Source organism: Ammospiza nelsoni, chromosome 6 (assembly GCF_027579445.1).
Source record: "Ammospiza nelsoni isolate bAmmNel1 chromosome 6, bAmmNel1.pri, whole genome shotgun sequence".
In the NCBI taxonomy this organism is placed as follows: Eukaryota; Metazoa; Chordata; class Aves; order Passeriformes; family Passerellidae; genus Ammospiza; species Ammospiza nelsoni.
In genome coordinates, this window is record NC_080638.1 from 32,379,869 (window position 1) to 32,397,956 (window position 18,088).

The 18,088-nt window shown below is 38.1% G+C and overlaps 1 protein-coding gene across 16 annotated transcripts in view; it reads right to left on the reverse strand.

Moving 5' to 3' along the window:
• GPHN (gephyrin) overlaps positions 1 to 18,088 on the reverse strand; it is a 268,081-nt gene that overhangs the window by 180,829 nt on the left and 69,164 nt on the right. For all 16 annotated transcript variants that reach the window (XM_059473606.1, XM_059473604.1, XM_059473602.1 and 13 more), the window contains exon 2: positions 4,141 to 4,219. In XM_059473606.1, the coding sequence (XP_059329589.1) occupies positions 4,141 to 4,219 (79 nt within the window). The remainder of the gene's footprint in view (positions 1 to 4,140; positions 4,220 to 18,088) is intronic.

Consider the following 18,088-nt stretch of genomic DNA (forward strand, 5'->3'; position numbering starts at 1 on the left):
CCCAGATCAATGAGAAACCATAAGGATAGCATGAAGCCAATTTTATCTATATCAACTTTTAAGAAGTTACTTATTAGATTAGACTAATCCTCATGAATTCTTTTATGCAGGTCTCAGATCTTTGGAAGCATGTCAACTTTTTTCATTAGATTCAATGCTTAAAATAGGCAGCACTTCTGTAATGCTCAGCATTGCTCCTCTGTATAACAGTCTGGGCTACCACAGATGCTCTCCGGCCATCCTAATAAAGATAACCTGATAAAATCACCCAATGTTTAGAGATGACTGCAGGAGGCAAGAGAAGCAGAGAAGTATTTCAGTAAGTCTATCAGGGAAAACATACTAATACAGTCAAATAATGGACAAACAACTGAGCATGAGCTCCTACTAGAAGGCTGCCGCACAGCAAGGTAACTGTGGATGGAATTACCAAATAAATGTTTCCTCTCTCTACAGCATTATTGGGAACAGCAGTTAAGTAAAAGATACAGGCATGACATTCATATATAGTAACACGCATTGAAAAACTAGAAAGGCTGCACAAAGGGGAGAGGGTGTGAACTGGTATCCTCACAACATTGAATTTGTAATCTTCAGCAAGACAGAATATGTCACTGGTTTTAAAATGATGAGCAAAACACAAAGTATAAGCCACAATACTTCCAGTTTTCCTCAAAAATTGCTAGATGGGTTCCTCCATGTGAAGATGGAAACTTACTAATAGGTCTATTACCATTTTGGTTGTCTTTCTAATGCAATTACATGGAGGGTAAATAACATTTTCTTCTCACAATGTTGTCTTCTCCGTAGTACACACTCATTAAAACAAGTTCTAATTTCCTGTCAAAAGTTACCTGTTCTTACATTTTATATTTATCTACTCTCATAATCAGTCTGAAGGAGACATGAAACACAGTTTAGATGTGATGCGATTTTGCCTAGAAAGAAGTTATTCGGAATCTCTTGGATATTGTTCATCTCAAAGAAGCTCTGAAGATGTTTCCAAAACAAATGCATCAGTGATTATCTGCAGCTGCAGCTACTGAATTGCACAGAAAGATTACAAGCATCCTTTTCTGTTTAGACAAGTATTTTATGAACTTTGTGTTGACATACAGGCTAGAGCTGAAAGGAACATGTTATAAAATGATGCTAAGAACTAAAACTTTGGAATCTCTATACATAGAACTTCTGCTTGAAGTAGGTGGACCTATATTCCTAACATTCTAATGATCTGATGGTTCACTCTTCAGGTGTATTCAAGTAACATCTAGTGAGAAGTTTCAGGTGATAGACATATTGCATTGTATGTATTCTATTTCTCTCCTGAGCACAGATTGGCTATTGAGGCTGGAAAAGGACAGGAAGACAGAGGAGTGCACACACTTCTGTCTGCTCATGAGCAAGGGGTCAAATGAACTCATCAATATGTTCAGCTTTCCTTGAGCACCAGCCTTTTGCCTTGCTAGAGAGCCTCAAAGATATCCCCTTAAAAGCAGGACTCTGCTAGCATCAAGCTGTTTCACTGCATTTTACTTCAGCTGATTAAAGTCTGAACCATCATCTAAGAACATGCAGCCTAGTCCCTCCAATTGCACCTGCTCTCTGCAGCTCTGCTGTTTAGGACAATGAATGGAAAAATATCTCTAGCCTTCTCCCATAGTCTGTAACTCCTCACTTCAGGTTAATTTGATATGCTTGGTGTTTTGGGGTTTTTTCCCTTTAGCAGAATTTTCATTTTTATTGACACACATTAAATTGTGAGTTATTCACATACAAGTATAGGTGATCAAACTACTGATTTGAGCAGCAGAGCTTTTATTAGCATTTCTGAGAGAACTGAAAGCAGATGAAGTTTACAGTCCTGCTCCAGCTGGGAAATCACCTGGGGAAAAAAGGCTACTCTGACAATTAGACATACTTGATATAAAGCAAATACTAATGAAAAAACCAACAATGCTATTTTATAGTTTCATTTCAATGTAGAGACACACTTTCAGCTGTCCAAAAAAAGGCCTTCTGCAACAACAAAACAGAAGTAGTCTGTTGCAGAGCCAAGAGTGGCAAACTAAGAGGGACAGAGCCATTTGCAGAGAAAGCATGAGAATTTATGTAAATCTAATGTTTGCATCTGAGATTATAAAGAAAAAGACGCAGTGCATCTCCAGTCAGCACAAACAAGCACTAAAGAAGTCCTAAAGTGTAAATATTAAACAGGTAAGAGGATTAATCAAATGCTATTTTACAATTCCAGGTATTGTTACAGGCATCAATCATAGCCAAATAGGTATAAAATTTTAATTAAACGTTATTCTTTATTGCAAAAAAAATTAAAACTTCTCTTTGTCTGGCACTCCCCCGCTTCACCCCAATGCTGTCCTTTGCATAACAAAGGATCCCATGGGATCTTAAGAGTCACCTACAGAAGCTGGGTTGGACAATATTGCCTTAGATGGTTTCTTCATTTTGGAGATTCACACACACTATTACACGTTTTGCAAGAACTCTTCATAGGTGTTCAGTCATAATACAGCAAGAATTTCAATTTGGAAAGATAAACCCAAGTCTATACATTTCTATCACTGGTCAGGAAGAGGACATTTTTCTTGCACTGTAATCTGTCATAGAGCAAAGTATCATAAGCAGCCCTTGGAACCTAACATGTATTGAGACTTTACTCAGTCTTTCAAAGTGACAAAAATGGCTATGTTGCAGTCACTTGTGCTTTTTATGCTATAAGAAACAGAAATCCATTTAATTTCTTTTGAACACTACAATAATTTATTACAATATTCTTCATCTCAGTTACGGTCAAGGAAGAAAATGAAAAGACTCCATCACTTCTGTTAAAAATATACAGAAAGTAATAATTCTACAACAAAGGCAATTCAACCTTCTGAGAGTAAACTCAAGAAGTGCAAGCCCAAAGCATGTAAGCCTACCTGCAGCTCCAAAATCCACATACAATTCTAAAGCAAACAAAAAAGAACCAACAAAGACAACCAACCAATCAAAAATACTCAAAAAACCACCACTCAACAGAAAAATTCTAAAAATTAAGACCTTTAAAATAGCCTTGACTTCAACACTTAAACAGTAACTATTAAAAACTTATCTATTGCATTCACTCTGTACATATCCAGCAACAATTATACTTGCTCCTCGTTCCTCTATCATTTCAGATGTATAAATCATCAGTTACATACACAATGTCAAAATTGCCCAAGAAGGCATGTTCATGTGCATATATGTCATTTACCTACAGGAACATAAAATTAATTCTGCATCTACCTCCCTGTAAATGAAATAAGATGCCAAATGCACCTTATTTTTCACTAGTTCTCAATCAATACTGAAAAATCTGATCTTTCAGCAGCAAGGACCATCACATTAGATCTCACTGTGGACTGCACAGTCATTCATGTTAAAAATGTGAATTTTTTCTCTTTTTCCCTTCCCTCATAACAAGTGGTACACTCACACTAGCAAGAACATTTTCAGCTAGTACTAAGGTTAATGGGTGAGAAAAAAAACCCACAAACCTAAAAAACAAACAAAAAAACTGAATGACAAAGAAGGTCTGATACAATTTCAAGTCTGGCCCAGAGCTCATGAGATTGAATTTTATTTTAGAGAAAGATACAATACTGAAATAAAGACCAGCAGTCCTGTGATGAAGCAAAATTTAGATCATGTGCACATATACTTAAATTGAAACAGGTAGTAGAGGAAGAAATACACATCAGCTGTATGAAATCAGATACAAAGAAAACAGATTCTAGATGTTAAGGTAAGTAACAATAACATCATTACCCAGTAATATTCCAATTTATATCCAATTCCTCTCTAAAAAAGAAGAGGCAACAATGTGCATACAAGTCCTCTATAGAAATACCAGCATGCACAATCTGTTACCTCTGATGACACTTAAACCCTTTACTCTATGTGCTCTCTGGATGTTACTTCAGAATTATATTAGAAACAAGGTGCTTGTATTAAAGACTCACAAATTGGCAAGCATAAACCACTAAAACATTATGTGTACTTTGTCAAACTACTTCTTTGTATAATTACAAAACTACTCACAAGGATATCAGGAAGAAGCTTTTCTTTGCTTAGCAATAAGAGCCAGATACTCACAAAGAAGGGTCTTGGACCAGATCTTTAAGGTTTATCCCACTACGATCCTCGGCAAGGTTCCTGAAGCAACTGTCACTCACTAAAAAAAAACAGAAATAAAATTTAAGCAAAACAAAATAAAACAAACAAAATAAAATAGGAAAAAAAGAGGTGGAAATTTAAGAATGGAGCACAGTTCTTTTGATTAACTAAAAATGCTTTTTGGCATTGGCAGGAGTTTGAACATTCATATATAAAGTCTGATTTTCACTGAGGTTCCACCTAATTCAAAGATAAGTAAACTCAATGGAAAGTGAAAAATGCTGTATCACAGCTTATGCAGAAATAAGCTGCACAAATTCCAGGTGGTGAACTCACTACTTGTCCACCTGAAGGCAAAGGAAATCTCAAACACATGGATGCACAGGTACACACTTTTCCATACATTTAACAGGAGAGTCTTTAATCATGCACTGATCATTATACTTAATCAGAAACAGTGAGAGCTGCTATGTATTTAAGTTCATAGTTATTCATGGGTTCGCAAAAATGTTTAATATGAGCAACAACCAAAACAAGTAATTAAGAGGAAAATTTATCCAAGGAACTTCTAAATAGCTTATAAAGTTCATGTACAGCATCTAGTTACTGTAATAACTGAAATTACAGTAAATGTCACAGAAGTTTTAAACAGTACTAGTGTGCTTTCATTTCCTTCACTAATTAAAAGAAAAAACCAGAAGAGACTTAAACCTCAAACTCCAAATTTGTTCTCTTGGCTAAGTCTCTCAGCACAAGTACTCCAATCCTAAAAGCCACCTCATTTCTCTTAAATAACATCGCAGTCAATTTAAAAGGTGGAAAAAGAGTAGCAGCACAAATACTTTTAGAACAACACAGTATCAGTTGAAAAGAATTACTTATTTCTGACTACAGCAAACTTTCTGAAGGACTCAGAGGTTGTGATTTTTCCATATCAGTGTAAGGATCAATTTCCCTTAAAGGGCAAGGTAATCTGTGAGGTAAAGTTTATGAAGAAATGCATTATTGTACATGTTACAGCACAGGATACAGCTTCACATTTGGTGAACAGGGATGTGCTTAAATTCCAGCAAAACATTGCAAAAGCAAGTGTTCCTACTTTTTTCTCTCTAAATGCAAATTACTCTCTTTAATTTACATCTCTAAGTATTCATGCGCATCACCAGCATCAAGAAAATGCAAATCATTCCCAAAATACATTGTTTTCACAGATTACAACACACACAGTGACAGACCTACCTAACATACTACAAAACTGCAAAATGTTTCTATTAGTATCTCTTGTTGGCAATGCATCTCACAAGCGTGAAACCTGGTAAGTCTGCTGGAAAGGCCAAGTATTGGAAGAAAGCATCCCAGAAGATGAGGCTGGGGTAGCTGATGGAACAGGTAGTAGTCCCGGCCCTCAGACAAAGCCTGACAGCTTATGACTGTGAGAGAGGTATTTGTCAGGTGTTGAAAACACTCACCTCAACAGGGTAATAACCACAGGCTATCCTAAGCCTCTCGCCCCCACTGTCTCTGAAAACTGCACCTAGCAATTGCCTGCTGCACACAATCCCTGAAAGCCCTCAGTCTTTCACTAGGGGTGAACTAGGGCTCTCTTGTCTTTGAGGTACTTGTCTCAGATCTTCATTTTAAACAACAGCTAGGTGTGCTAACTAAGCCCAGACTCTCAGCTTGTTCCTCCCATGACGAGTTCACAATTGCCTGCCTAACGCACTGCACGTTACCTGTGCTGGGCTCACAAGCACTTCCTCCATTGCCAGGCAAGCTCTGAGTGAGCAGCTTGAGCCCTCGGCAATTTCTCATTTCCATCCCCACCTACTACACTGAACCCAGGACCCTTGAGAAATCTCAACTCTTCAGGAGTAATTCCAAGACCAGCAGATCCACGAACCACTATATCTAGGATTTCATGAGAGAAAAAATTCCCACCTATGTTGATATTTGATAGTTTATATTTGCTTCTTGTCAAGTTTGGCAACAAAACAGCAAACAGAACATTTTACCTACAGTCTTGTCCTAAATCCTACACTACCAATGTATCAACATATCTCCCAGGCTAACACAATACATCATGAATAAAAATTATGCTCAACACTGTTTTTTCACTACTGACAAATCAAACTTTTTTAAAGCATTAAATATTTAATCTAAACATGCTGCATTTCTCTGGTGTCTCCTCCAATCTCCTCATGGCAAGCAATCACAGTGATAATTGAGGAAACTAGTGTCTTTATCTCAAATTTTTTAAAGGGGAAATGAAAAATGACAACACAAAATTATCTTATCAGTAAAACTGGCCATTATTTATCTGTAAGTCATGATGTTTAAAACACAAAATGTGTTTCAAAGAAAAATGTTTAAAATGAATCCCTAGATTTGTCAGAGACAGCCTTTGTTTTACTTGTCTCAACATAAAGCCAATATTATACCACTCTTTTTATTAATGAATTTTAAAAATGCAAACCTTCCCTTTACTTAGACCTTGGCAATGAAGCCATTTGCTAGTAAGGCTAATTCACAATCAAATATCTACAAACTTTGAAAAGTGTATAAATCTTGTCTCTCTTTCCTTCTTTGATTGTAGGAGAGTTAGAGCAATGTGTAGCTGCAAACTGGTAAGCAAGTCTCTTCTGAGGGTACTGTTCTAGCTGGATTTAGAAAACACCAAGGCTACAGATAAATGTAAAACATTCCAAATCTGGTTTTAACAATCAAGAACTCCAAGAGTTTAGTTAATACTAACATTTGACTATAACTACTAATAAAATGACTAGTATAGATAGCAACAGGAGAGTTTCCAGTGAGTGGAAATAATTCATTGGAATAGGCTAGAATAAGCACTTGGTCTGCATACAAGCACAGCCTTGCCCCTTCACATCCTTGCAAGCTCTTACCATAAATAAATAAAACAAATGTTCAGCAATAAATGCAGGGTGGAAGCAATCAAGCAGAGCAGGTAGTCTATTTCTCACAGCTTAGAAAACTTTAAATCAACACCGCACATATTAAAAAAATAACATATACCCTAACTGAAATGAGAGCTATTTATTTCAAACAGGAGAGTGAAATTGTGATGGTATGGCAGAAATATCAGGGTGATCAATGGTGGTTTGAGGGAAACATAGATGAAAACTTTGCATCACAGCCACAAATTGTACTACAGACACAGTAAGGCCATGCCTGACTTCTCTTTGAAGCACAACCAAGGGACACTTTTGCACAGGACATCTATATGAACGCAATCCCCATACAGGGTTTTATTGCCTTGCTCCAAAATTAAATTTTTATGTTTTAACCCTCCAAAACTTTATAAAAGCTAGTATTTTAAGCATTGTTGAGTGGATGGTTTCTGGAGAGATAGAGAACTGTTAGCTGGTCCTCTCTACACACACATCAAGTGGCTGAGCCTCTGGTCTGCAGTGCACCCCCCACAGGTACTTCCTCAGAGATGTGGCAAACGACTACAAAAAGAGCACCCTAAAGCACATTTGCTCCGTGGGGTATTGCACACACAATGACAGTCTGTGAGGTGCCAGAAATGTTCCTAATACACCAAATATTGGCACAAATATCACAGGCATCAACTGAACAAAACACATAGTCTCAAAAACCTCACAGCAAGGCAAAATCCCTGAATATGCATTGCACAGTTTGACTTCCAAGTGAGCTGTTACATGTATCAAAGCAAACAGGATTTAGCAATAGCTCCAATTTTCCCAACATTCATCCTACTTCCAGCTCTCAGTTTCTATTACTGATGTTCTGTTGCTCACCCCTGTCTAGTCTTGTGCCAAGGAAGTAACAGAGGTGGGAAGCTAATAAGGGAATACAGCTCTCACCTGTCAGTTACACAGCATACAAAATTCCCGATGGAAAGGTTAAAATCAGCATTCACACTCTAATGTGCAAACATCCAATTTACAACAGTTGTGAAGCCTTCCCACTTGGCATTTGTGAACTTCTAAATTTGTCTATGTGATTTTTTTTCCTTTGCTTTCTTTAGCAGGGTTTTAAACGAGACCATACTGAAGACCAAACTAATATTTTCTTCAAGTAGGGCAGGTCAAAATCTGTTGCAAAATGTATCCTTGGTTTAATTTTATTTTTTTAATGTCCTACAATTTGAAAAGCATTTAGCTCCTTAAAAACATCATTTAATCTCCTACCCTACAGAAAGTACTCCCAGTAAAGAAGAGCCCTCTTAGATCAAATCACTTCCAAAGCTACAGCTGATAACAGTGATTTTCATATTTATATGATTTAGAAAAAATGCAATAACCACTCTCAAAAAATGAATTTCTATAGTTTAGTAAAGAAAATTAACAATTACCTCCTGTTGCAGGGCCCCAGCCAGGTAATAGCTAGCATTGACTCCATGATTCTCAGAAGGCTGATCTCTCACTTTAATGTACCATACTTACTAAGAAACCCATCACCCTTACAGACAGTCACAACACAGGTGGACCCAATTGGTCCTTCAATCCAAACACCATCACCACTGGCCAATTAAGAAACCACCCTTTAGTAAACAATTCTCCATAACACATTCCATATGTGCACAACAAGAGATGCAGCAAGTGAAGATAAGAATTGTTTATCTCTTTTTTTTCTGATCTTCTCATAGCCTTCCCCAGGACAATGCTGGGGCAGTTGTGCATTGCTCTCTGTGGCCAGAGCTGCTGCCACAACCTCCCCCATACCTAAATATGTGATTCCAGAAAACTACTACTACCTGCCAGATTTTCCTCTAGGTTCCCAGAATTCAGAACTACTTTTAGATCAGTTGTGACTGCCTCTAAATAAAAATCATCTTGAGTACAAAATCTTGACTATCCTGAAGACAGTCAACAATGCACTATTAGTTTGAAAATGCATGGACTATGACAACCTCAAACAGTGTGGACTGAAATATAAGGTATCAGTTTTTTACATTTTTGTCCTTTAGCGATAATATCTCTGAAGTTTACTTCTTTTTCTTAAGACCTCTTCATCTACCAACAGTATTTTTGACAAGACTTTACCTTACTCCTCTTTTTACAGGCTCATTTACATATTTAGGTTTATAACAAATTCATTCACCAGTTAATAAATATAAAAATATATTTAGTACATTTGGGATGTTCTTAAAAGTACTGGTCTAGCACAGTGTGGTACTTCAGTCTGGATTAGCTTGCTTCAAGAGTTACTCACAAGTCTTGTTCCAGATTCAGGTGGTGCTGTTCCATGTACTCCATGCAAATGGTTCAGGATTAAAGCATTTTGCTTTTATGGGCCCAACATTATACACAAGGCAGCAAGCACCTTCTTTACCTATTATAAACATTGTTGACTTCAAGAAAAAACAAACCCTTGTAGGGAAGCTTAGGGTCTTAGGGTTTAGGACATAGCAAGGTAACAATCTTTTCTCAGACCTCAAAACATCTCCCCTTGAAACCTGTTTTCTCCTGCAAACACAGAATTCTTGTCCTATACATGTGCTATATATGCCCTATAAGACATACTTTATGGAAAGCAAAGGAAAGAGAAAGCACCAGAATATTGATTCTCTTAATATTAAAATTATTTTGAACTATTTTATGGGTCCCATGGACAGTAACACCACAGATAAATAATGCTGCCTTTTTTCTCAGCTACTGTCACATTTTTCAAGTTAGTGCATGTCAACCAGAAAACATACATAAGACAGATGGCACATTACAGAAATTTTGTAGCACCTTCTCCAGATCTATCAAAGAAGACAGCAAATTAATTTTAAGAGCAGCATTTATACCATTTGTATATCTGCACACAAATCTCTGACGTATTCGCAGAATAAAAAGAACTACGAGTCTCCATGCAAACTGCAACTGCTTAAAATTGCCAAGAAAATATGTTGTCTGTGAGTAGCAGAAATAAGGCAGGCTGATTTCCTAAGAACTTGTGATCTAAATGCCATTTGCTATCACCACATAAATCCAGAATGGTATCCTCACAGATTGACAAAGAAGTACTATCATAAAAAAGGAGCTAAGGTACTGGAACAACAGAAGGGAAAGGTTCAGGTGACCTACTGAAAAACAGGATGATCATAAACCAGAAATACAAGTTAGACATGTGATCCTATGATTTTTCTTTTTCTAGAAAGCAGAAGCAATAATGTCACTTGTAAACCAGATGTAAAGTCAGGCTGTTGTAATGATAAAGAAAAGTAAGATAGCAGGGGAAGTGAAAACAACTTGATTAGCTTAGCAAAAAAACTCATTAGATGGTAGCTGCTGGTGAGTTTATGTAAATACAACAGCAAAACAAATATCAGAGGGAGAAAAGAATACTATTGCAGAAGAAATTTAACTGTGAGGAAATCATAAGAAACAGAGCATAATTTTCAAAGAATTAAAGAGGTGAACCCTCACTACAAATCCTTCCATAATAATAGTGAGGGCAAGGAAAACACAGAGACTTGTTCTCAACAGATTTAAGGATAAATTAAATGACACAGAAATTGTTCTTGAAGACCTGAAGCATTCTGCACCACAGAAGCTAATGTTGTGAAATCTATGTTAGAGTTTCTCTGAAGGCTATGAACTTCTAAACCTCCCCAGGGATTCTCCCATTTTCTAACAGCAATTAAATGAGGCATTTTTTTCTGTGTATCCATTAGTCTAGACGGTTATGCCTCTCAAATGATTTATCATTTAAATTTTACAATATTTGTGCAGCCTCAGGCTACAAATTCTGCACTGGGTTTTAATCTAATATTTAACAAGCTTGAGTTTCAACTCCATAACACTGTCAGCGTAATCACTGCAGTGATCAGGTGAACTTCAGAAGAAAAATATCAAATCATTGAAGACATTCAACTCTTTGGAGATGCAGCATTAGCAATACTTCTAATTGTTTGTACCCAATAAAAAAATTAGGTTCCTTGAAGCTATGAATACCAAGGACTTGATGAATTCTTTTCTTTGGGATCTTGTTGAAGATAAGTTAGTTAATGTTTCATGTGGATTTTTTTTCCCCAACATCTTTTTCCAATAAGAAGTTTCCAGAAGAAGTTACTATAAAACCATAAAAAATACCAGGATGGGAAGGAAAAGTATAGAACGCAAGCACATCCAAGAGACGGGAAGAGAAGAATTAAACCAACAATAACAACTAAAAGCTAAGTACCTTTGAATAGCAATATCTCAGACTTCTGTGAAATTTTTAGTTCTACCACAGGTTAGAACAGCTGTACCCAGAGCAGACGTGGAGAATCATTCCTCTAAAGGGCAGTCTTTACAAGGAGATAATGTTTTTCAGCTTTTCTGACTTCTTTAGAGGATGTCTGCTTTTTCAATACCTTGAAAAATATAAAATTCTTATCTCTAAACTTCGTTTTCTTGTACGTTATTTAGTTCAGGAAAAGAATATGTTTAGTTTCTTAGTTAACAACACTGGAAACAATTTACAGCACCTTATATAGGCCCATTTTAAATGGGTCCGTGGTTGCAGAGTACACTGATAAAGTACACTGTCAACCTCAGCTAGATGCACTTTTAAGTATGACCAAGTATGCCGATGCAAGATGTTAAAACATTTCACAAATTATCTGCCAGCTTGATTAAGAACCACCAGAATAACATGAAAAACTATACTACATTTTCCTAATGATATATTCTATCTATAAACACTGCATTTAAGTGAACCACTCCAGTATTAGGGACCTGTGACCTCTGATCATTCAGTAATGACAGGATTTAAAGGATTTATGAAACTTCACATTGTGGCTTGGAACAACACCCCTTTGCACTGCTGCATTGCTGCACAGCTAAATGCATACAGACCTGCTGGTAGGTAGATAGACAGACAGACAGATAGATAATCCTCCAGGACCAACCCACAGAGCCCAGGGCCTCGGCATCCTATCTTCTGCTCACATCTCATACAGCCCCAGACACCAGAAATCAGGTAACTCTTCCTCCTTAAAGAAACTGAGGTATTCTCTGCACTGTTCAACATAGCCTATCAAACACTGTCCAAAAAAACCACCTCAGAAACACGTAGTAAAAAAGGGCAGGAAGAAACAGAAGCTGCTTTGTGCTTCTTAAGACACCCATTGTGTGATGTCCATGTCATGCCACACTGGCAGTGAGCACTCCCAGCCCAGGAAGCCAATTGTATCTTGGGCTGCATCCAAGGAATTGTGGCCAGCAGGGAAAGGGAGGGAAATTTGCCCCACTGCTCCACTCTGGGTGGAGTGCTGCATCCAGCTCTGGGGTCCACAGCACAGGTCCCCAGCACATTCAGTTGGAATGAATCCAGGGAAGACCACCAAGTTGATTAAAGGGCTGGAGCACCTGTCCTGTGCAGACAGACTAAGACAGCCGGCGTGTTCAGCCCAGGCAACAGAAGTTTCTGAGAGAGAAACCTTACAGCACCTTCTAGTACCTAAAGAGGGCTACAAGAGAGTGCGACAGGGAATTTTCATGAGGGCATTTAGTGATAGGCCAAGGAGTGATGGCTTTAAACTGAGAGTGGGTTTTAGATTGGATAATAGAAAGACAATCTTTACTGTGAGAGCGGTGAGATACTAGAACAAGTTGTCCAGGGAAGTTGTGGATGCTCCTTCCCTGGAAGTGTTCAAGGCCAGGTTGGATGGGGCAGCCTGGTCTGGTGGAGGGTATCCATGGCAGGGAAGTTGGAATGAGATGATCTTTGAGGTCCCTTACAAATCAAACCACTCTGTGAATCCATGATTCCCCTAATCATTGTATCTACACCTTGAGCAGATGCCTTCCCTGAATCCACAGGTACCACTATGCACTACAGGATTTCCAAGGAGGATTACAAGAAGGCACATTGGAAACACATGGACAAGGTATGGAGCTGGAGGAAATCCAGGATCAGATCACAAAGCTGCTGTCTTACTGAGGGTTTTGGGTTCATCTTGCGAGTTCAAGTAAAAGCAACTAAAGGTCATCAACAGTACTGGACCAGGGGAGTGACGCAAGCCAAGAGTCACAGAAATTCGGAGAAAGCAGAACACTAAATGTACTAGTGAGCTAATAAAACTGCAGAAATCCCAGTGACAATCGAGGGCAACTCCAGACTGAATGGTGTTACATCATATACAGGTCTAAGACTTCAAAGCCTGAAGATGTAATCATAGCAAAATAATGCCAGTTAGCACATAAACCACAACATGTATTGTAGACAACTCCACTACATGCAAGGACTTGAAGAAAAATACATTACCTCTTTTATTTTTTAGACAAAATTAGCACCTGGGCCTAGTCTGGTGTGCCTGTCCCCTTCAGTTTGCTTGCTGAAGGAATCACCTGAGACAGAAGAGCCTCCTTTAATCAATTACACAATACCATTTATTTAGCACAACTCTATGTGCAAAGCTCTGAATTGAGGCCCTACAAACACCATACTGAGGTATAAAAGGCATAATTTTGTACTGTTAGCAGAGATGATGAAAATACGTTGACATTAAAATTCAGTTGTAGGTATTTACTTATTGGATATAAGGATGTCCATTCATGCAAAGGGACCTTTGAATTATTAACTTTCACAACAAGAAGATTAAATATTTAAGTAAATCAGCATAATTTAATAATGTAACATGAGAATATGAGTAGAAATAATTTTATAAAACTACTAATATACTTTGTATAATTAAATATTGTTTAGATGACAATGTAATTGTTTTACTCTATTTTTCCCTAAATCTCATTATGAAGTAAATTATATCCATATGTTTAGCATTTTCAATTCATTAAATGTGAATTCTTGACAGCTTACGGGAAAATTCTTCATGAAAGTGGAAAGAAACAGTATTATAAAAAGTGGTTGCAATAATCCTTAAAAATAGGACAGTTTCTCTTTGTCCAAAACATAAGCACTTCTTAAGATATCTTTTTTGTACTAGTACTCTTAAGCCTCCTTAAAACTAGTGGCAGTACAAAACAGACAGTTTCAAAATAGAAATACTTTAAGGAGCGATTTTCAACTCTACATAGAAAAGAAAAGCAACAAACACCCAATAGCAGAAGTGGCCAAGAAAAACAAAGGGCATTACAATAAATCCTACTGCTTGTTCAAAAAGCATCTACCTCCATATTGTTTTCTTTTTACAATCAACTTAACATTATCAGAAGCCAAATAACACCTCAGATAGTGGAGTAGTGGAGGAAAACAGCCCAGCAGACAGTTACCACTGAGCATGCACAACATAGCAGCCAACAGAGCTCGCTCGCTTACCTGGGTTCAGCCCAGCACTGTTTCTGGTAGGTCTCACTTGCCCAGATGCAGCATTTGACTGGCAAAAGAGCTCTGTTTGAATGGAGGAGCCTGGCTAAATCTAGACCTTAAGGCAGAGACACCCCATTAGCAGCACCAGCTTGGATACAGCAGACGAGCACTGGGGCACGCAGGTGAAATCCTGATCAGCACTGACTGACCCCAGACACTCCAACACCACTGTGTGGGCTTCGGCCAGGAAATGCCCAGACACACACACCCAAGCTAACCTCACACAGTGCCACCTCAGCCATGACAGGGTCTATTAGCCTAGATTCACAGTGGCATCAAGGCATCTAAAGAGCCTTCTAGTTCCTGGAAGAAACACAGTCACATTCACACAAAGCCTAACCACTCATGCTGTTTCAGATTTTTGCTGGCTTCCCAGGGCTCTGCAATTATCAGAAGCAGTGGGAAACTGTTTCTACAAAATGATCTGGAAACATACCATAGGTCTTTCCAGAACATTGAGCTGCCATCCACAAAAAAGTGCTGATAATAAATCCCACACAGGAAAGTGCAGATTCTAAAAACCAAGATTTTCAGTATTGTTGACGTTTCGTTCACTGCTGTCTCTAGCTGTAGCAGTGGTGAAGATCTCAGTGGGACAAGTTCCACTCAGGTGTCAAGGGAGGAGAGGATATCTCACCAGAAAGCCTGTAGCTCATGGAACAACTCTAAAAGAAACAGAGATTTATCCCTTACCCCCAGACTCTAAAATCTTCGCTTCTCTTTAGTTAAACTTCTTTCAGATGTTTTGTTTATTTTAACATCATGCTTATAAACTGTGCCTACTTCAACAGCTCTGGAGCTGACCACTTTTCATGCAACTGGCTCAGAGAAATTACATCATCAATCCTTCATCTCAGGGTTCATTTGTTTCCACATGTCTGTTCCTAATGCTTATTAATAACTTTGAAAATGGGAACCAAAGCTTCTTGTCATTTCTTCCAGCTAGGAGGATCCTGAAAAAGCTGCAAATAGTTGGAACTAAGCCAATTATCTCAGTGAGCTGTGAAAAACCTGGAAATCAGTTTAAATGCTAAGTGTTTTCATCATTCACTCATTCAACTAATTATTAAAATTACAATCTCAAATTATTCCAGAGTACTACAAGTCATGCTTCGTACACCACTTGAAACATATACTCCACCAAACCTGAAATACAGAAACTAAAAATAGAGACACTAAAAATAAGCTAAGAAATTATACCAGGAGTAAGCTTTACATTTGTGTATCTTTGTTGATGCTCAGTCACAGAGTTGCAACATTCAGGACTATCAAGTCTTGATGGCAGCCCTGATTACACGGGGAAGTTTGCTGTTCATTGTCTTTCTGGAATCTTGCTATACTTTTACAATCAGATATTTTAAACAACAACTCTATGCAGCTAATCATGGATTGCATTTTATTATTTTTTTGTTTACAATTTGCTTACTTTAATAGCTTGTGAAGGCAGTAATAGAAGTGCTTTCCAGCCCTATGCAACCCCCACCTGACACGAGCCCAGAGAACTGTAGCCCAGCTTTTCCCCCTGTGAATGGTCCTCCAAATGTTTAAGTATGGTTGTTCATGTCATTCTTTTTGTAGTAGACTCTTTTTTGAGCTACCATATTTTAACCATGGTCAAAATTTCATTCCTTATTAGTTACAATGAAATTAGAAGTACTGATGCATTAGGTAGCCTACATTAATTCTCCTATTTGTCTTTGCTACCTAAACACAACTTTTGACATTATCTTGCTGCTGATTTACTTTAGTTTGTCTTTCAGGGACTCACTTCTATTCCTCAACATCTTATTCCTAAACACACAATATTGTCATTTTACTGCTGTCTGTGTTCATTAGATGTGAATAAATACATTGCCTTTTCTTCACCTGAACAGGGAAAAATTTATATATTCTGGAAATCATCTTGTCACACTGATATTTTACTCCTTTTTCTTAACTTTTAATTTCCTCTCTTTGCTGATTCCAAATCTTTAACTATATTTAATTCTAAGCCTACAGCAAGCAACAAAATGGGAGAAGTCTTTAAAGCCTATACAGCCTGTCATGTCTCATATGTTTGCTTATCCGGGCAATGAATCAAATCAATCAATCAGCTGTCAGGACCATACCAAGCCATGCTGGCATTTGTAGGAGAATGACACCCCATATGAACGCTCCACGTAAATTCCTTGCAGCTCAAAAGAAAGCCAGCAGCTGCCACATTGGTAACACGGCAACGCGGAGCACCCTGCCAAGGGTTCTCCCTCGCTGGTTTCTGCCCTGCGCCCCCAGCCAAGGCAGCAGCCCCGCACAGGAGAGCGGCACAGCAATCCTGAGAGGCTCCTGCCAGCAGAGCCCACGGGAACAGCATTCCCAGGCACTGCTGCCAGGCACTGCCAGAGCCCTCCTGCTGACACCCTGCCTCTGGTGCCTCTGCCTGCTGGCACAGCGCAGCACTGGGCACCGCAGGCTGGGATCCAGCCGCAGGCCGGGAATTTGCGCGGCTGGCGCAGTCAGGAAGGCTAAACAGGTCATGATCCATTGCCTGGGCTCATTTCTTGCCACCAGTACAGCCCTATCAAGAATAATGTTCTTGTGGGTATTCTGAAACTCCAGCTCATAAATGTATACTGGTTTTCCTTATTTGCTCTGAGTTCTTCTTGCTTGATCAACAATGAGGGCAAGGATGACTAGAATCATAGGATTACCATCATTTTTTACTGCACCATCAGTAAACCTCATGGTTTTCTCACAAATGGCTAACAAAAATAGATACAAATCGTATGCGCCATTGAAAAGTTTGCTGTCATTTTCTATCATTATATAATTACTTTTGTCCTTACTGAAATCTTTGAGCTGTTACATTTTAAATCAGCCATTTGAAGATTATAAAAATAGGAATGGACATCAGGGTAATTTAACTGGGAAAGAAGAAAACACTTCTCTACCAAATATTTTTTTCCTTTTTTTTTTAAAGTGTTTTCTGAAACCTGCAACATTATTAATTTCCTCCCTAAATGGGCTGTTGAGTGAATGGGAGACCCAATGTATAAGGCTTTCAGCATTCCTATGACAGAAAAAATCTGACAGCCAAGCATACAGACTAAATATTTTCTTAAAGTTCTTCAGTAAGAATGCCTTGTTTTGCCTATAAAAATTACTTAAATGCTGTCCACCCATTTCTCTGCCAAATTCCCCTTTCCCCTTCTCGTGTTTCCTTCCTAACACAGTTTTTCCAACTTGATGAGTAACTTCAAGTGAATTTTACAAAATTAGAGCTGTCAAAGCTTGTAAATCATTACAGAAAATGAGACATGAAAGATAGTATGATAGAAAGCATGGGAAATCAATGCTTGGAGAGAGGAAAGAAACAAAATGGCTATTTTGTTCCTCCTCTTTGTAGATACAAATATTCATACATAACCATTAAAAAAAAAGGCTCATTACTTTGCAAAACTTTATATACTTTTTCTGTTATGTCATAAATATCAGAGAAACCAAGATAGGGCTCTTATCAATTCTAGTCATCACCAGTCCAGCAGCAGACAATTGTGCAACACGCACATCACCCTGAATCGCTTTAATCAGATCACAATTACCGTGTGACTGTGGGCTACCATTTTCAGCTTGCTAGTGTATTTATAATTGAGTATTTGACTAA